The sequence below is a fragment of the Ptychodera flava genome, chromosome 9, assembly GCF_041260155.1.
Source record: "Ptychodera flava strain L36383 chromosome 9, AS_Pfla_20210202, whole genome shotgun sequence".
Classification (NCBI taxonomy): domain Eukaryota; kingdom Metazoa; phylum Hemichordata; class Enteropneusta; family Ptychoderidae; genus Ptychodera; species Ptychodera flava.
Genome location: NC_091936.1, coordinates 21,237,936 through 21,259,609, shown reverse-complemented (window position 1 = coordinate 21,259,609; position 21,674 = coordinate 21,237,936). Strand labels below are relative to the sequence as shown.

The window sequence follows — 21,674 nt, the reverse complement described above, 5'->3', positions numbered from 1 at the left end:
ATTAGAGCCCTAAACATTGTTCAAGGTTGATCAGAATATAATTTTCAATTGAAACAAATGAGCGTTATATCATATCATATCATATCATATCATATCATATCATATCATATCATATCATATCATATCATGACAAGTCACATACCATATGTCACATTGTATCACTATAACCAGTATAACATCATATCTCTTATCTCGTCTTATCATATCATACCATACTATATCACATCTTATCTCATCTTATCATATCACACCATATCATAACATGTCTTATCATGTCAAGCCTTAAACCACGAAATCATATCTTCTTATGTCATCTACATGTAATTGTGATCACATCCACGATAACACCCAACGACAATGTATTCACCTTAGAATTGCGCCCTCACGTTCCAGTGCCGCATCGTCGGCAACTCTCACAGCAAACGAGTCTGTGTCTGGGTTGATACTGCAGGCTTTCCAGAAGCACAAATCGGTGATCAACTCGTAATCAGAAAGGGATTTTGCGTCGACAATCACCAAGCCTGCATGTTAAAAAGCGACAAAACATAAATAAAATGCTATTCAATGTTCATGCGCACACGATCCACCTTCAGAGTGACGTTACAATCTGACACCTTACGTCTCCTGGACGCATATATATGTTTGTCCGTTTTGAAATAATAAGAAAGTGTGTAGCGTGTTCTCAGTTTTTAAGACACATTCAAATGAGTACAATACTTTCACCAGTAGAAAATCCGAATACTGTTTTCAATCATCTTCTCAAAAGTTTTTAATTGAACAATGAATAACAAAATAAATACAAGTTACCTTGAAGGGTTGGGAATTCAGAGTCCAAGTATACCTCTCCAGATACTATGATTGGTTCAGCCCCGTCAGTTGTCTTCATCGAACGGAAATGAGATCTCAGAAGAGTTGTCAACTTGGGAACTATCAAGGATAAAAATCATAATAGGATTAGACTAAGTGTAATCGCTGAGCGAAGGATAGTATTTTACGTGTCACAGTCTTGTCGAATTTCCCAGGTGGCCGACACTGCTGTTTTTGAACACGGTAAAACCTTCAATTGGTTTGCAAGTTAACGAACTTAAAGTCATTGAACTGGGGAAAATACGAAAGCACAACAACTGTGGACTTCACTTGTAAGCTGTGCATTTACGGGCGATACTTGTTTACTTACGTTTCTTCTGTCTCGTCGAGGAATTCGTTTTGATAACGAGTGTATTCAAAACTTGGGCTTCCCCACTGACCTCTTCACTGTTCGGACTACCGACTGTCATGAGCGCTTCATCGGACTGGAGGTAAGAAAGAAGTTATAAAACTTTTAGACCTTCAATATAAACGCATAGAAATTCTTTTTGTTCCCGTGTCGGGCAATGCGCTTTTGTAGTACCGCTATTTGATATAGAATTGAAATATATAAAATATGTGTCAAAAATGTTTAGCGTTGCAATTTTGACCCATGAAAGTGTTCTGTTTTCAATGATTATTGATGCTATTTAAACAGTTGCAAGGTCATATTCCTGGAGGAAATTTGGTCGCTCACCTTTGGTCTTTCATGGTGTTCATCTCTTGCAGTCATTGATAAACACAAGAGTGCACGGAAAAAATTTCCAATGGCTCGCCTGCTGTTGCGTGCGCTTCTCCGCAGACGTTCGCCGATGGAAACCATTGCTTTGATCTAGTAAGTCTTCGAGAACATGTGTAAACTCAACGAAAACGTCAAGAGATTTGATAATGGCAAAGCCATGTTTGCTGAAAGTGTTCTTTGTTGACTACACTGCGAATGGAACGATGCTGTGCAACGAACGGTGATTGGTCGAATTCAGGACGCAGTTTGTTCGGCAGGGAACGTTGATTTGCCGAAAGTACAGTGAATAAACTGCGCTTGCGCAGAATACGCCCATCACTCTCGTTGCCATTCTGGCAAATGACAGATCACAGAGAGCATCGGGATCAAGATATCAAGATAACAATTTTGAATATGGGAATGATTTCAAAGTATTTCGTAATTAACCTAAGCCTGCATCAAATTTGACAAATGTTTCACAAGCATTTGCCCTACAGGTGCCTGGAATCGCCATAGTGTAGTATACAATAGAATAATTCCACAGCCGAAATGCATAAAAGATGCGTGGTTCTAATATTTTTTCCACGAATACCCACCCTGAATTCAATAATTGTGCGGTCAGGTATAAGCATAATATGGAAATGAGCAAAACACAAGAACAGGAGATCTAGCAGTTGTGCCATTCATAGAGGGTAAAAAATGCGAATGTATATCGTAAAGACTTTATTGAACATTATTCAGGTTATCATCGATTTCTTCAATTTATTGTTTTCTCTTACATTCACTCATTTATTTGTTTTTTGTTTGTTGGTTTCTTTGTTTATCCTGGCTTCCCTGTGAACCCATGGCCACTTGAACTTTGGTTCGAGATTTTGTAGAACCAGTCGAAAATCACAGGGTTTCTTTTGGAAGAATGATGGGTAAATCAGGGCTCATGCGAGAGTATATTTATTGCAATAACAATAGTTCACGGCAATTTTCTTTTCGTTGGTATTGGATTAGGCATCGTTTTGAAATTCGTGTTTGTGATCCAGTAAGCTGCCTAGCTTGCTTCCCTTGAGATAGTCATACCTCAAGTGTGTATTTGTACATGTCCTGGCAAAGTACGCATTTTCGTTTCTTTTTTTCTTTCACATTTTATGTTTTATTAATATTACTTTATTTGAAAAAAAAGCCGTCATCATGTTTCATCTATGTTGTTATTTACTCGATGTATTTATTCATTAAAAATAAACAAACCAAGAGAAAACATCGGAGACTGAGGTCCCTGTGATTTTAAGAACTTAGATGGCCCGGTAATTAGGTATTACGGTAACTATTTACGATGGCAAAAGATGGTAGAATTTTTTTAATGGGGAGATGGAAGTAGGATGATTTTCTGGTGAGGAGAGAGAGAATGGGAAGTTTGTTTAATAGTTAAGGGAAAACAGTAACGAACAGTTATTTGCTAATTTTTGCTCAACTTATGTTAAAATAGCATAATGATTATGTAAAACACCAGGTTACAATATTTTGTTGGTTGGCTGTCTCAGCTGGATCAACATATTACTCCAGGGAGAGCGCTGTGTTCTTTGACTTTTGTCAACGAACGTTACTTCAATATAACTCTGTAATCGGCAATACAGGCGACCCGAACGATTGATTTCGTTGTTCTGAGGTTACTTGCAGAGCCAATAAAGTCATTTTAACTATATGTTATACTCTTCTTATTCTGTGTACTGAAACATCGACTTAAAACCTGCTTGTACGATATTTGGTGACGACCCTAATAACGGCCATTTGATTATGATTATTAGTTGATAGGGTTATTATTTGAGACTGGGATCGTCATCCACGTCAGTAGAAGGGAAATATCTACTGTCAAAGAATGAGCATTTACTGCCGTAACCCTCGCGCACTCTGTATGGCAAAAATACTCAGTCTTTGAATATTTCTGTTCTTACCCTTCTACTGGTTCGACAAAATATATTTACCGTTCCCGAGCCTACGGGCTCGGAATGGTAAATATTTGTTCGAGCCTGATGAAAAAATCCAACAAAATTCAGAGTCCTACTCGAAAAGCTGGAGTCACACACTGCTAAAAATTAGCAGCCTACTCCAAGTATACAGTTCGCGAGCCAGCTTGCGTGGGACTTTGCGCCGCCAATACCACATTCTGATGTTAGTTGGCGTACAGTTTTTCATATTTTGATTAAAATTTACCATCTATCGTGGATGATGAAATAGTTACAATAAATGCAATTTATTTATCACTACAAAAACAATTGCAGGTAATTTTACCCGGCGTTAATAGGTGCTTTATGCGTACGTTCCCGCGAGAGAGTAATTTTGAATTGAAACGTTCCATGATTGTTGGTTTGACCACGGTCCCTCTATAGAGGGACCGTGATAGAGGGACCGTGGTTTGACTCTTTGTGCCAATGACTGAATGATTGGATAAATTGCATAGTCTGTACATTAGCTCTGGTTAGTTAAAGCTCCACTGCATGGCTGTAAAGTTTAGTGTATTTTGATAAATTACTTAGTATTGTAATAAATGAATAAATAAATAAATAAATAGTTTCTTGTTTCACATCGAAAATTATGTCGAAATGTCTTTTGTTAAATTTGTCACACACCTGTATGTTTGTAATGTGTGTAGTCAAATGGTATCCTTTTACAACTGAATTTTAGTTTAGCATAAACTTCGGTAGTCAATAAATAACATTGCATATGTTATGCAATGCCTAGTGCTTTAAAGGGTAGTATTTTGAAATTCAACATACTTTTAAAAAGGATCAAAAAGAAGAAACTTTGCTTTGTTTCCAAGAACGAAAATTCCAAGATGTTAAAAAATTGCAGCTGACTCTATGTCCGTTTACATGTAATTGTGGAACAAAGAATATGTAAAAGGCAATTTGCAGCAGAGCATTTGAGGCCAGCTGATCATAAGCTTGAAAAGCATTACTGCAAGGCATGTAGAAATGCCCTTATGTAATGATATTTTGCATTTGGCAATGAAAGTTGATGTAGAATGGCAAACAACACTGAAAGTTACACACCAAGTTCATCATCTGTATGGACACTGCTGAAGGATACCCAGTTCCTCTAAAGTCGTAGTGCAATTCAGCATTTTTTATAGCATACTGGATACCTTTATATTTACGGTATTCACTACGAAAGGACCAACACCAATTTCTAATGTCATGGAATACGGCCCACTGCCCTTCAGGTATGCCTATGTTTCATTTTCATCCAATTGTATGCAACAAATTTACAACTTTGACAGACACCATGCTAACAAGTTTTACAATCCAAGCAGCAATGCATGCGTGCACTGTCTCTCACATATCACGCACACACCATACAAACTGGAGTGTAGATCACATCAGATGCACTCATACCCTAGACAGAAAAAGTGACTCAAATAGATTCCATTAAATATGTCTTTAATTAAGGATTCTAAGACAGCACCTAGTTAAAATACACATTTCAAAATTTATTCTGCACTTGTCCGACAGCAGGGTGCAGTAGTGTGGTTTTGCTACGTGTAGACGATTTTTGCCTTGTATGATCAATTGCTGGAGATAAAGTTAGGACAATGTTTGCTCATTTCATCTGATACACTGTAAATTTACTTGCCACTTTCAAAGCATATATTTTATTTATCCTGGTGATATGCTTTACAGTGTCCACTGACAAGGTGTGTTGTTTATTCTGGGTTAGAAATTGAATACTTTTTCTTTGTATGATAAGGTCAATTAACACTAAGAAATTTTATCAACGTAAAACTAGCAGCACTCATTTCACAACTACTTGAACTCCAAACTTTTTACAAACAATTTATCATTGAACTGCCAATTCCTTGTCAATAACTTTCATCCTTATCTCTCAATGTCATGAGAGAGTACTATCAATCATTTGATAAGTCCAATTGCACCATTTCTGTAAATGAACAGCTGTCAATTATAAATACAGAAATTCTCAGCAAAATGCTGGAAAACAGCATTATCGCAGCCCTTTAAAGGACCTTGAAAATTATAAATATACATAAATAAAAAAAGAAAAGAAATGTACATCAGCTCTAATACAGTTATATATGAATTTTACACATACACAAAATATGAGGTACTTACACATCAACATGTATAAACATTAAAATACATGCACAATGTAAACATTAAGGCAACTTTGCTTAGCGATCAAGAATGGTAATTATAATTTGAGACATCATACAACTTTATCTTTCTGCAATGTTGTTGTAGGCTTGTGTTCTTTCAAGCTGTCGTTTGGCGTTGCAGTCTGACACAGTTTTGAATCAATTGTTGTGCATTTCTAATCATGTAATGCATTTGTTAAACTTACGGGCCAAAGCTGTGAATTCCAGAACTGCAGTATTTAGTGTCAAATGTGAGTTGCAATATGATAATCATTCCATCAAATGCAAATTACAGTAACAGATGTAAACTAGTGTAAAATGTTTATCAAAGTCACATACAAAGTACTGTAACTGTTTGGCAAACTTCGACCTTAAAATACTTTAACCAGGGTAACTTACAATCTATTCATTACATATGATATAACATACCATCACATGCAGGTTGTTTTTCCATAGCCTTTTCTGAATCCCATTTACACCCCACAGTGTGAAATTTCAAGGTGTTTGTACAAGCAATACAGTAGCTCATTGTTTTTTGTAGTCAGACATGGAAGACAATTAGGCAGACGCCATGCCATAATTTTTGAGACAATCCTCCAGCTGTTACAGAATCAGTTACAGGGTCACATCTGAAATTGCTGTTTGAAGTACCAGTATTGCTTATTGGCTTCATGTAGTTTGAAAAGCCTATATGGTATTTCAGTGGTGAAGTTGTAAAAATATTTCTTCATGGAGAAGAAGATATATGTCTTTGCTAGCTAATTGGTTATACAGATGAGTATCTCAAACAGATTAGTATCAAGTCTGCGTGGTATGTGACTTTTTCTGCTTGAGAAACTACAAATGGCTCTGTCAAACCTCATTTTTTATGATAAACCTTGGTGGAAATGACGTCAAAGAGTTGAATAATGTCTATGGTATAAAAAGCCATATGACTGTGAAACTTTACTTAGTTCACACTTATTTTAAAAACGTCTTCTTGTGTTTGATTTCCTTCACTGGTAGCAGAACAAAATCTTGTCCTGTGATCTCATCTTTGACACGTCACTTCCATTCTTTATGTGAAAGAAAAGTACAATAATTTTGTACATGTTTCAATAAAATTATTTATGACTTGAATTCACAACATGCTACTTTTTCTTGACATTTTAAAACATACTTTTTCATTTCAAGGTAAATAATGGCAACATAATATACAATTGTCCTAAAAAACAACATTAAGTTATTGAATGTGGTTTTAATAATATGTTATGAATATGATAAAGTTAAAGCACACAACTTAAGGACCATAGTGTAATCTTAAAAACAGCTGATAGTATTATGAACAGAAGCCATATACCAAGTTGACTAGTCCTGTGCCAAGTACCGGTAGTTATGTGTGTGTATGGAGTTTTGAAAATGTAAATGTCCGTCTGTTATCACAACTTTTTGGTATTAATGGTATGCTGGCTTCTTTCCTTTTGCTTGTTATGTATTTTCCAGCTCAATATCTGTGGAGGCTGGAGGTGGATCACCTTGACTTTGACATTTTATATGACACAGATGTTTCACACACTTCTCAAATGCTTCCAGGGAATGCATCCACTGTGGCAAGAACTCCCACGTCTGGAGGTATATTGGCAAACAACCTGGTGCCTTCCTCTGCAAGATGTTGATGATGTAGATGACGGCGAGACTTAAGAGCACAGGAACACCGACAGCATAGAGATATGACTGGCCAGCTTCAGCTAGAGCTATGGTAATGCCTGGAATGATCAGGAAAAAGCCAAGGACATAGATGACTGTGAGCCATCGGTGTCTGTACACTGTTCTTCCTATGGTGAGGCCATTCTTCATCACAATTTTCCGACCACATGGCAAGGTAAAGCATATGAGCAGACCAGTGATACTGATAATTAGGTGACATATTGCTAGTTGCATGGGTATTGGAGTCATTCCTGCATTCATCTTTGCATATAAGATGCTGAATATGGCCTCTCCAACGGTGGCACCAGCTGCCAACCTGTAGAACGTGTAGAGTTCTATTGTATTCACGGCCAGAAGTAACAGGAACACTGCGGTTACCTTCACGCTGCTTTGAAGCAACACTGTCAAGACAGCACCAGAGATGACCGCCAAAATGGCCATTCCTAGTCGCAGTCTACAAGACATGCTGCAGATGACACGTTTACAGAATTGGTGAACCACATGATGTGGCTTTTGCAGTTTTCCCAACATCCTCATGATGACAAACATTAGGCTCCACACCAGTGCACTAACAATCAACAGGAGAACAAGAAGGCTCGGGAGGAAGCCATTCAATGATATCCTGGAAAACACCCGATACCCTGTGTGGAGATGAAGGAGAAAAATGGCCTCATTATCACTAGGTATGAAAGAGTGGGATTCTAGGTTGAAATGAACACATTCAAGAAAAGTAGTCCAGTACTGTCTACACTTAGTTGCAGCATAAACTTCACTCTACTTTCCCATTATAAGTTCCCTGTTAGATTCCCAGGAAAAAATGTTTAACATTTATCACACAACAGATAATCAATTGTCTTTCAGTAAACTAAAAAACAGTAAAGTTTCCCTGCTAAACTATTTCTGCAGATGTGCATGCTAAAAATGCGCATACCGCACTTTGCAGAGATCAACACCAAAATTCAAAGCTACTTATACTTACCACAACTATGTAAAGTCCAATCGTTGGTAGAGGTCAAAGCCAGAACACCAAACCAATCCTCACTTAATCTCTCTGATTTTACATTGGCTGGTATGCAATGATTACTCAATGGTGTGCTTTCAGAGATATTGAAAGTGATGTCTGGAGTCTCATCAATTTCTGTTACATTGCAATTCCCCTGTAAGCAAAGTATACTGTAAAATGTAGGTACCCGCACATGTACATGGATATTATATGGATATTTAAAGGTGGTCATTTTTCTGTTATAAAGTAAGTTTTTATTCCACAAGGCTTGAAAACCATTTGCATAGTCTGCAAGTCAAACAGAAGCCATACAAGTGCTCTATGTTACAGTGATGTTCCACCATTCTGCGTGTCTCAGATAAAAATAATCTCTGGGCTATATGTGCAATTCATGCTTGTTTCATATTACGGGTAGGCATGCTGTTGAAGAAATGAACAGGTAGATTGTGTATATGAGGGGATTAAATCAGGGAACAATATTTAAATATATGTCATTTTGTATTGAATATTCTTCATGAACAAATATACCAAAGTTGGTCTATCACAGTCCACAGCGGTAATTGTATTTCTCTTGATGGATTTTTATTGATATTTTCAGAAAATGATCACACCTGAATGGTAATATCATTCAATTTTTTGACACATTAGGGTCTTAATTCCTTTGTTTAAATTCCAATGCCTTCTTTGAAGATGAAATCCTGATCTATTTTACAGTCTTTAAGATTGCCTCTGAACAGAGGCCTTTAATAATCAAGCTTCACCCAAGTCAATTCATTTCAGCATGGCTTTGGAGAAGTACCACTGACAACACGTGTTACAATGCATACATGACCTCTGCCTAGACAAACTTTGATCTATCGTATCACATGCATAGAAGTTTTTACATAGCACTGTAAACTGCACTGCTACCACATTACATGAGTTTATGCTAATTTCATTTTTTCTCCTTGTCTGTGATTTTATGTACAATTTGGTAATTATGTACAACTTTTGTTACACTGTGAATGTTAGGATTAGCCCCATCAGGAGGATACAGTTATTATAACACTGACTGGAACATTAGAAACTGGCTGCATTTCTTGACTGTTTTGTGACTGACCGTGATCAAATGTAAGATTTGGATCTATCAGCTTGTAAAACGATTGTACGTCATTGCCTAGAAGTTACTTCTTCTGAAATAATAATTGTGCTCTAGCTCCAACAGGTTTAGGAAATTTCACGTTCCAGACAGATTATACATCTTATAAATATAAAAATTATTTTCTACAATACCAACCTCTATGAACATTCCTATGAATGCTCTGGAGATATCTGGCCATCCATTTGCAGCTGGGTTGCATGCATTGGATCTGACTTGCCAGTGCCTGATTATTGCTCCTGACAGCATATATGAGAAGCCTGTCATCATCTCAAGTACAAACACAATTAGCACCGTCAGAATGTTGAACACATGGTACAGCGATGCGCCACCAAAGATTCGGCTGAACTCTCTCCGATTGCACACGGTGTAGAATGAGATGAGGGCGTTGGTTAAGCACATGCCAACACTACGACCCATGAGCATGAAGATGGCGTTCCTGATGGTGATGACTGCATGCAAGTAAAGAAGTCAAAATGATACTGGACACATAGAATGCTACATTTTACATCAACATTTTTAGCTCCAATATGTCATATGTATGTATAATGTGGGGAGCTATTGACACTCAACAGTCCGTTCACCACAAAAACTTGAAAACTGCTGCATGTATCACCTAAATATTTCCTGCAAAGCTGTGTACATACATGGACCCTCATTTTTCTTGAGGGTCTATGGTCCATAGCATGGATTATGTGTCAACTTTTGCCAAACACTATAAAACAAATGTGCTCTTGGAATTCACCATTCTTAAAATGAACTACAGTATTCTCAAACTTTCAATATTTTTTATTTCATTATAATTTAAACATATGTATATATGCAACAACAAATGCAGGAATCTGCAAATCAAAATCAATGCTTTGCTGGCCTGGTGACTGGTTTCCATGGAAGACATTTTTTACCAAAAATGATGAAAATGAGAAGAATTCACTGAGAATTAAAAAAATGAAGGATATCCTTATTAAATGAAAACACCTGCCTAATACCAAGTATTATGACCAGTTGACTGATTTTTTCTGAGTTATAAAGAAAATGTTTTACAAACAATGAGGCAGAAGTGCTAAAACTCTAGAAATATGCAAATTTCATGACGATTTCATATAACAGCTCAAAAAAGTAATCCTTAGAAATCTGACACTATTTTCCAGTAATTATTTACATTTACCATGAAAGAATGAGAAATACATCACACAATGGTGTTTTCTGGGAGATGTGAGGCTGCAACGTAAGAAGTATCACTTACTGTCAGATGCTGCCATAGTTGTGATCACAGATATCGCAGTTGAGGAGCTTGGCAAAACATATGATACTATCAGACCAATCATCAATGCCGAAACTGGATTTAATGATTTGCTTTGAGGAAATACCATTGCTGTTTCAAAAAGTTTCCCAGCGATCAGATGGAGAGATATGCTCAGTAAGTCCAGGGAGCAAATGAATAGATACAGCACAAATATCACAAAAACCACTTGTGCGATGCCAAATGAAGCATATCTGATTTTCTGTCCATAAGTCAGATCTGAAAAGAAGCAGAAGTATACCTTTATTCAAAGCTATGCATGCAACATGAATCTTAAAGTTCAAACAGTAACTGCTGTACCATACAATTTCAGATAGCCCGTAACAGTGACGTTTCCAATCATACATATCAGTATACATCATAGCTTAGTTAAAAGTTGGAATCGTAAAAAGTTCATGTTGTTTGTGTGCATGTACTTCCAGTACACAGTAATAATGTCTGTATCTCAAGTTTTATACAGTTCTGCAACTATCAGCAGTGTAGCCACACTGTGCAGCATTCTTTACCATGGATGCCTACGGGGTCTTACCATTTGTTTCATCTCTGTACATTTAGAAGGTCAAATCTGCGTCAAAGTGAAACCAGATATGAACTGAAAATGCTCACGTGTTTCATACAGTTATGTGTAAATTCGAACCTTTGCCACATGTTTGCAACTTCATTGAAAGTATTATGATCAACATAATGAACAATAATCACCGCCGATCAATTCTCAAAGGTCATGAAGTATACAAATATGTAATTAGCTGAAATAAAATATTAAAGTTCTTTGACTGCTGTCATTTTATCACCATTTTATATAGCAAGTGTAATTACCGTTGGCCAAGTCCTTCAGCCATATATGCCGAGCTGTGAAGCTCATTAGATATGCAAATTGTAAATTAGCTGACATGAAAATGTGAAATGACTTTCGATATTGTTTTAACCAGGTATAATCATCAATGTTGTCATGTTTTGCCAACTTTGATCAAGTAAATCCCAGTATATATCCCTAATAAGCAAAGTTCATTAAATATGTAAATTAGGAATTGACTTAAGTAAAAATGCTTAATGATTGTCAATAATGTTGTATCATGGTATCTGCAATATATGTAGCAAGTTTTGTCAACTTTGGTCAAGTCAATTCAGATATATATCTCTAATTAGGAAAGTTCATTAAACATGTAAATTAGGAATTGACTTAAGTAAAAATGCTTAATGATTGTCAATAATGTTGTATCATGGTATCTGCAATATATGTAGCAAGTTTTGTCAACTTTGGTCAAGTCAATTCAGATATATATCTCTAATTAGGAAAGTTCATTAAACATGCAAATTAGGAATTGGCTGAAGAGAAAATGCTTAATGACTTTCAATAATATTGTATTACAGTGTCTCACATGTACATAGCAAGTTACATCAATTTTGATCAAGTCAATTCAGATGAATATCCCTAAGTATGAAAATTCATTTAATATGCAAATTAGAAATTTGCTGAAGTAAAAATGTCTTTTGACTTTCAATAATGTTATATCACAGTATCTTTGATGTATATAGCAAGTTTCAATGACTAAAATCAAGTTAAATATCACAGTATCTTTGATGTATATAGCAAGTTTCAATGACTAAAATCAAGTTAAATTGTGTTGCTAAGTTATCCCTATATACCAAAAATCAGACCTCTAGCTCTTTTGGCTGGCTCAGAATTAGATATGTGCATAATTAATGAGGTACAGGATGTGATGTCATAAGGTCTCCCATCATACCAAATATGAAGGGTGTAGCACTTTGGGTTACTTAGTTATGGCCATATATGTATATTTGAGGTCAAAGGTCATCGAGGTCACATGACATTTTGTCAAAAAAATTGTATCGCTAAGTTATCCCTATATACCAAAAATCTGACCTCTAGCTCTATTGGCTGGCTAAGAATTAGACATGCACATAATAAATGAGGTACAGGATGCGATGTCATAAGGTCTCCCATCATACCAAATATGAAGGGTGTAGCATTTGTGGTTACTTAGATATGGCCATATATGTATATTTGAGGTCAAAGGTCATCGGGGTCACATGACATTTTGTCAAAAAAATTGTATTGCTAAGTTATCCCTATATACCAAAAATCAGACCTCTAGCTCTATTGGCTGGCTCAGAATTAGATATGCGCATAATTAATGAGGTACAGGATGCGATGTCATAAGGTCTCCCATCATACCAAATATGAAGGGTGTAGCACTTGTGGTTACTTAGTTATGGCCATATATGTATATTTGAGGTCAAAGGTCATCGGGGTCACATGACATTTTGTCAAAAAAATTGTATTGCTAAGTTATCCCTATATACCAAAAATCAGACCTCTAGCTCTATTGGCTGGCTCAGAATTAGATATGTGCATAATTAATGAGGTACAGGATGTGGTGTCATAAGGTCTCCCATCATACCAAATATGAAGGGTGTAGCACTTGTGGTTACTGAGTTATGGACATATACTCATATTTAAGGTCAAAGGTCATCGAGATCACATGACATTTTGTCAAAAAATTTGTATTGCTAAGTTATCCCTATATACCAAAAATCAGACCTCTAGCTCTATTGGCTAGCTCAGAATTAGAAATGCACATAATAAATGAGTTGCAGGAAGATGCCAAGGTCAAAGGTCAAGTGGAATCCCCAAAATTGTGGAGAGCAATTTGGTCCCCTACTGGCCATTGTCCAATAGACGCTGGCTGTCTTTGACTTTAACATACGCCAGAATAAACCATTGCCATAGCTTAGCTGCATAGGTATAGGGGAGGTCAAAGGTCATAGAAAAATCAGAAAAATAATTCTTTAAAAATCTTCTTCTCAAAATTGGCAAGACCTGTGACTTTGATATTTGGCATGACGGAGCAAGGCTATAAGGTCTAACCAGGGTTAGGTTGGTAGCGGGTCGAGTTGACTGGGTCCAGTTGGTTAGGGGTCGAGATGTCCAGAAACCATGGTATTATGCTTCCCATAGACTACCATGTATCACAAAAATTAAAACTGTGATAACTTCATTAATATGCAAGCCACGCCCACCAAAACCTTTTCAGTTCTAGCCATTTGAATTCTGAAGATGTCTACCAAATTTGACTGAAATACGTTCAGCTGTTTTTGAGATAATGGGGATACAGACACACGGACACACATACAGACACACAGACAGACATGGCTAAACCATATGCTCACGTGTGTGAACACGTGAGCAAATAAAAAGCATACCATTCCAGTTTGAATCACCATCACTGGGAGTGGTAGGTAAAGTCCATGGATCGTCAGGAACATCTTCAGGTTCAGCCTGCTCTTCTACATATCCATTGGCTAAAACCACTTTCACATCTTCATTCTGGAATTATGACAGAACACATATAATTACAGTAAACACAAATAAACACCCGTGGCTACCATTCCCGGGGTAACTTTATTGGGGAAATTAAATTTTGGATTTATGAAAAACTAAGATGGTTAAAGTTTTTCTTTTTCCAAGAGCTAGTTTTGCCTTTGTACAAACATAATTTCTGACTGCATCAAGTGGGCTTAATCAACACTCAAGTGGCCATGGGTAAAGTCCAACGCTTGTCAACCATATTGTGCCCACATTTGAGTCTGCATAAAAACTACACTATACTGCCCGACAGGCAGTCCTGTTTTATATCCATCATCATGTATTACCTGTTCATGTTCCGTGAACAAACACTGATCTGGCGACAGTGCTTGATGTTTCCATGCGTTGTGGGATTGAGCCCGATTGAAAACCATCGTATTCCATGTCAGTGAGAGTGACCTTGTTAATTAATTTGATAAACTATGATAAATCATTCATAATGATCTTGTTTTAGACATGGTGAAATACTTGCACATTGCCAGTTGAATAGCATATTGTAGCGGTAGCAACATTGTCTATGATAAAAGTTTTATAAAATTCAAAAACATGTTTTCAGCGTCATGTTTGATGCAACGTATAATGCTTCAACTAACGATTAATTTAAAATAATGTGTATAATGCCACAACCGGATAAAAAATGTTATTATAAGTATATTTGTAGTGTTTTAAAATGTCAAATAATTTTGCTAATATATGAAAAGTAAGTTTACCGAAATAGACCATGGAAGAGTTAAAAGATCTATGATGCTAAAATCGTTTGTGGTTCCTATAACAAATAAGAAATTTACCGCAAAGTATTTTCTGTAAACATTAGATGTAAAACATTGGAAAAGTATTAATTTAACCCCTTCACTACCAAGGCCGAATCTTTTCCCCTTGTTTCTTTATGAGTCGCCATGGTTACAAGATGTGTGCCTGGATATACCTGAATGGAGATGGGATGGGGAAGGGTAACCACCTGTCACTGTTCTTTGTGATCATGAAGGGACCCTCTGATGCTCTTCTTTGCTGGCCATTCAGACAGAAGGTCACCTTCATGTGGACCAGAACACCAGAGAACACCTCATTGTTACTTTCAGACCTGATCCTACTTTGACTTCTTTTCAAAGACCAAAGAATGACATGAATATTGCAAGTGGATGTCCATTATTCATGCCATTATCTCAAATTGATAACCCATGCCTATGTCATAGACGATACAGCCTTCATAAAAATCACTGTTGACACATCTGACATTACGTAGATATTTGTCTGTTTTAGTTTTTCCTGAATGTTTTATAAGTTTAGGGCAACTGCTCTTCCTGAAACATTTTAAATAGATCATCAGTGAAATTGTTTACAATTTGAATGTGTCCACACTTAAATTATCTTTTTGAAAGTTAGTGGCGGGACCACTTTTCGAAATAATGGCCATGATGGAATAATAATATTGTCATTCATTTTTTGTTTTTGTTTTTTTTAATTTTTATACATATTTAGATAGTACGATGAATAAGATGTACAAATATTTTGGGTTCACAAAAATTTAGAGCAAGACTCGTATGATACATGTATTTGCTTGGCAAATCTCCACGTAAAGGTACCATGGCCACTTTTCCAGTATATTTCTAACACCAGTCTTTCCTGAATATGTCAGTAATGTGTGATTTATTGTTCTTGTTTTACCACACTTCCAAAGTGTGTTGTTATGCAATAAAGTTATTATTATTACTACTACCCCCTCAAAGCTTATCATCATCATGCTAGTGAATGAAAATTGTTTAGAGTGTAAGATGAACGTTTTGAATATTAATACCTGTTTGTTGACACTGGGTTCATATTCCAGCATCAGAGGTTCCTTTGTTTCTTGTCTCTGTTGAGTGTTTTCACTGTTGTCTGTCTTTGATTGTTGACTGCAATCTGAATCCGTCTCTGCCTTTGGCAATAACACTTGGCTAAGCCTTGGTGGCGGTAGCCTGCTCCGTTCAGTCTGGTTGGTCTTGACTGATTTGCCCAGTGATTCAGCACCATAATCTGATTTATCATCGAAAACTGAAATTTGCACGTCAGAGAAAAAAATAAATATTTGAATTTTATGTCAGAACACCCTGGTCCCTGCAACTTCTCACTGAAAATTCACCATATCTATAAATTTGAAACCACAGGGCAAACCGCTGTTGACCAAACAACTACCAGAAAAGTCCCTTGCAGCATGTGGCTAAAAAGTGTACCATTTTTTTTCCATTCCATGAATGGGATGCCAGTTTGATAAAAAATTTTAAAATTTTGATTTCAATCTATATTCTTGGAACATAACCAGTTACTTGATGAATTAGTATAATGTGGATGACTGACTTTGACTGCAAATTACATGTGTTTTGTCATTGCATTTTACCATGAAGGAGTTGAGCTGCAACTTTCTAGAACATAAAACAACTAGTTATTAACAGATAGTCCAACTCTCAAATTTCTACAATTCTTTTCTGATCTACCACTTGTGGGGGCTCATTTTAAAGCTCTTGGAAAAAGAACAACTTTCACCATCTTAGTTTTTTGAAAATCCAAAATTTAATTTCCCCCAATAGAGTTGTCACGGGAATGGTTGCCATATTGAATTTCAAATATCACAAAAATGTTGCGTAATTTGTTTTGCTTGTTCCAAAATTTGCATGGTGACCTCTGATATGTATTGTTGATTTGGTAAAAGAATGGTTGAAAGTTTCGTTCAGGAAAGTTTGAGTAAAAGTTTAAGTCTTTCAGTTTCGAGACGCATACTACCCTAAACAATAAATATCATGAACAGCTGCTGAGTAATACCAAACGCTGATGCACAAAAACAGTCAATGTGTTGTTTATAACTATTTTGAGACTGTTCTTGAACTTGATTTCTTGAGGTCTGCATGATTGCAAAGTTTATCAATATTAGTCTCTAAATAAAAAATGGGCAAACACATTACCGGTACAATTCACAGCCTCAATTTCTCACATTTTGTCAAAAACTAATCACTACACTAATTGTTAGGATGCAAACCTTGGACATTAAAAAACTCACATACTTGATCTGATAAAACTTATGTATACCATCAATAGTATGACTATTGTTACGTTTGATAAAAGGTTAACAAAGATGACCATTACTATTGATGAGGACACTGCAAATTTTGAGAATCAGACAAACGATGAGACTGATAAAATAGAGAAGAGGTAGTTTTAAATTGTGGTGTTTTATCATGCAGCACAACAGTTGAGGTAGAAATCTTATAATGTTGCAATACTGAACCTTGGATTCCAGGTAACACGTCTGCACTCCAATTCAAAACAACATTGATATCTGCATCTGAGAAAAAAGAAGCAAAGAAATCACTATAATACAGATAGATTTTTTTCTTTTTAAATTGTAGCGAGACAGACCTACATGTATCTCGCTACCTCGAGTTTGCTGTAGAAGATTTGCAATACTAAGTACAGATGAAAACAGCCCAGGCGGATGGCACACGCATGTCACAGACAGCCCCATAAATACATATATGGCATATTTTATAATTTATCATAATTAGGGTGAGAGATTACCGATTTGTTCATGGATCGGCTTCATGTAATACGTATCGTACAGTGATGTACATAGAGAATGGCAGTTCCTGTATCATGGTGTAGAGCTCTTTATTCTGCGTATTTTCAGTTGCTAAAAATATGGTTTCTTTGATTGGGAGAGGTGGAGGCAAACATTTTTCTTAACAAAACCGTACCAGATACCATTGTGTTTTGAAGGTATATATCGATTGTAACACCGATAACACATACCTGAGGCCAAAAGCAGAGCTGAGAGATTGACTTGTATATTTTGCATATTTCATTTTCACAAGTCTTACCCCCAGTTACAACTCAACTTTTTTTATCTTGGATCCAGCCAACTGTCTGACAAATTGAAAGTGTTTAGGGGTGGACCATTTGATATCCTGGGGGGGGGGGTCTGGAAGATTTTTTGGGGGCATTATTTTTTTTTTCACATGTTCCAATGGATGTTTTTTTTTCCTTGTGAATCCTGGCAATTTTTTTTTGCATTCTTCCTTCAAAGAATTTTTTTTAATGCAGCCATGTTGCAAAATCAATGTGTTTGTCATACATCAACGGACTTGTACATAAGGGACTGGTGAGTTTCTTTGCCCTGAGGGGACGGTGGATTATTTTTTGCCGACGTCAAAAAGTCTCTGACCCCCCCATTCCAACTTTCGAAAACAGGGTGACCCCCCCCTGCGCACGACAAAGGTAAAACAAAAAGTGGAATATAAATTGAATAATTCAGTATATATATATATATATATATATATATATATATATATATATATATATATATATATATATATGTGTGTGTGTGTGTGTGTGTGTGTGTGTGTGTGTGTGTAATTTTGGAGTATATTTTAAACATTCAGTCATTCAGTGTTTTAATGAAATTGTTGTCATGTCAGTTGTAAGATAGGAACTTAAAAGTGTCAATTCTAAAGTTTGAATACCGTATATTCAGTGTTCTCCCCAGGCAGTTTTAGCGTAGCGGCCCCGCTACGCTTACACTTTGCCCCACTACGCTTCCTATTGTTCCGCTATGCTTTGGACAGTTTCCGCTACCCTTGTTTTGGCTAGCTTCATTCACAGTTTGTCAACATGCAGTCCTTGTGAATGGAGAACGTACGTGTGAAAATGTGTGCACGCGTAGTGTGTGAAGTCACTAAAAGGCAAGCTTAGTGTGTGGAGTCGCTAAAAAGCAAGCGTGAAAAGGGAAGTGTCATTACTATAAAACAATGAAACTTTGCCCAGTACACGGTAGAACGAGCTGTGAATGTACACCACTTATTTATGCACAACCAGATGTCCAGAACTGTTGTAAGAAAAATATGATTGTGAAATATTGGTGCATGTTGCTTTCTAATACTGAATTCTCATAGAGGAAACAGAACAGTACCAGGAACTTGTCATGCTTTTCATATGGACAGATTCATAATGATTAGTACACTTTGCAAAACAGACTTTCAATTTACAGACATCAAGTTATTTCTGACATTTAGCTCTGATATATTAATTTACTACGCCCGAAGGGCGCGCCAAAAATATTAAACATCCAGATATCTCTGATATATACATATATATATCTGATATATGAAAGTCATGCAGCTGAAGGGCATATATATTGAGTGATATTTTAAAGAAATGCGCCCGAAGGGCGCGAAAAATATTAAACATCCAGATATCTCTGATATATACATATAATATATATCTGATATATGAAAGTCATGCAGCTGAAGGGCATATATATTGAGTGATATGGGCGCGAAAAATTTTAAACATACAGATATCTCATATATAAGTATGTCTGATATATTAAAGTTTTGCACTAAGGACGGGGCTCTGAAAAAGATGCGAAAAATTTTAAACATACAGATATCTCAGATATAAGTATGTCTGATATATTAAAGTTTTGCACTAAGGACGGGGCTCTGAAAAATATGTCTTATTATCATTAAAGTTCAATATGTGCCCGAAGGGTGCACCAAAATGCAACTGAATAATGAAATTTGTGGCTGGCACAATGCATTTTATGCAAGTATGAGCCGTGTCGAAATTCAAAAACACACTGACCCACCTCTATTCGGCATTTCAAAAACATGGTACGCCCCTATCACCAAAGTCAAAAACAAGGTGATCCCCCATGAATCCTCCGCCCACCCCCACCCCCAGGCCGAAGAAGACTTTATGAATTGCACCCGTTACAACCTGATCCAAATCTTGACCTTGAAGGTGTTTGATATCATGTCTGACATAGCGTTCTACATTCGCACCATAAATCGGAAGAAAAAGTGTTGACATTGCACTAAAACGGTCACTACTCTTACAATTTGATTCCCAGTCAAGAATGTAAGATGTATAATAATAAGATTATCAAAAAAATACCTCAAAGGATGCACTAGCGATACGCTGCGTGGATGTCCTGGTGCATCCTTTGTGCTATTTTCATAATCAATAACCTCATATTATTAAAGATACGCGCCCGAAGGGCGCGCCGAAAAATGAAACTGAATGATGAAAGTTACATCCCAAAAGGTTCTTGCTGATTTTGTGATAGATTTTTTTTTTCTTCCACATTAGCTTGCCAGTTTTTTTTTCATTAAGTCATCTAAGGCAGAATTTTTTTTTTCCCTTGTATCTGCTGGGAATTTTTTTTTTTCAAAAATCTTCCAGACCCCCCAGGATATCAAATGGTCCACCCCTTAATGGCTTTTTGCTTGACGTCCATGGCTTAACTTATAAAATGTGATTCTAATTATTCTATATTTTCTGTGGTTCGGCAACAATCAAAGATGAGCTGCGAATAATTTTCTCAATCTGTGCATGCATGGATTGTGTTTACCTCCATGGCAAACTGATCGTACGCGTTGTTTACTGTTTTATTTTTGCAGGGTCTCGAAGAGATCTAGAGCGACAGATGCAATTTAGACTCACCGACATCAACCCCAGGGTTAGCTTTTCTGATGATTGTCTTCCGTATAGTGTCGACACAGTCGTCGCGTTCCATTTTCTTCAGGACTTCGACAATTTTCTTCATTTGTTGCATTCCAACATTGTTTTCAAGCAAGGCCGCTACAACTGGTCTCGCAACACGTTCGTAGAGGAACCTGATATCCCGATAGGGATAGCCGAACTCCTCTAAAAATTGCTTCCCATCCTTTCCTGTGGGATGCTCCACGTCCAATAAAGTCGAAAGAGCAAACGCTAATACTCTACTAAAAGGGAAATGTCGGAAAGCCACCTCTCCAACAACGACAGTGTCTTTGTTCTGACCCTGATCCGCCATGTTTTTAACTCTCACTGACGGTCAAAACAGGCATCCCCTGTTCGCAACCAATGACTAGATCAAAGTTCACCCCTGTGGTGATAGCTGCTCTCAAAACGTGTTGTACCTCACGCTCACGTGTGCACTCGAAGAGACTTTATTTTGTGGTTGGCAGAAAATTTTTTACCCGCAAATACGTAGGCTTGAATATCATTCCATAAAATTGAGAACAAGCAGAGTGAATTTTAGAGATGACATATGGAGTAATTTAACCACTTCCCAACGGGGTACCAAGAGTAAATGGCACAGACATGCCGAGTCGTTGCTGATTGGTGTGTCCATAGCCACGCATGCGTACTGTTATTCCTGATGAGAAGGGAAATCCCCAACCTCGTTTTGAAATACTATCCTCAGGCAGTTGTTGCCGGTTTCTGCATGTCTGACTTGAGTTGAAGTTAAATACTATCAATAAACTTGTTGTTGTTATCTGTTTCCGTTACAATGTTCAAGCGTAACTAAACTCTTAAATTTTTTATATTATGAGCTTGAAACGAAAATGACAATTTAATAGCCACTCTTGCAAAACCACAGATTTATCACATACCTATGTTATTCAAATTTTAATTGTCGTTTGAAGATAAATCCTCAT

At 36.7% G+C, this 21,674-nt stretch overlaps 1 protein-coding gene across 1 annotated transcript; it reads right to left on the bottom strand.

Moving 5' to 3' along the window:
- Positions 1-4,978: 4,978 nt before the first annotated feature.
- Positions 4,979-21,071, bottom strand: LOC139140324 (sodium-dependent phosphate transport protein 2A-like). Its single transcript, XM_070709483.1, has 8 exons — positions 20,695-21,071; positions 17,483-17,539; positions 16,019-16,254; positions 14,061-14,184; positions 10,779-11,054; positions 9,671-9,984; positions 8,371-8,548; positions 4,979-8,032 (listed from the first exon to the last, which is right to left on the bottom strand). The coding sequence occupies exons 1-8, from the start codon at positions 21,044-21,046 to the stop codon at positions 7,173-7,175; spliced, it is 2,397 nt and encodes a 798-aa protein (XP_070565584.1). The 5' UTR covers positions 21,047-21,071; the 3' UTR covers positions 4,979-7,172.
- Positions 21,072-21,674: the final 603 nt, after the last annotated feature.

Coding starts and splice junctions, on each gene's coding strand:
- LOC139140324 (XM_070709483.1), bottom strand. CDS start 21,046: ATGGCGGATCAGGGTCAGAACAAAGACACTGTCGTTGTTGGAGAGGTG. Junction 9,985..10,778: donor AACTATGGCAGCATCTGACA/GTAAGTGATACT, acceptor ACTTGCATGCAG/TCATCACCATCAGGAACGCC. Junction 8,033..8,370: donor TTGGACTTTACATAGTTGTG/GTAAGTATAAGT, acceptor ATCTCCACACAG/GGTATCGGGTGTTTTCCAGG.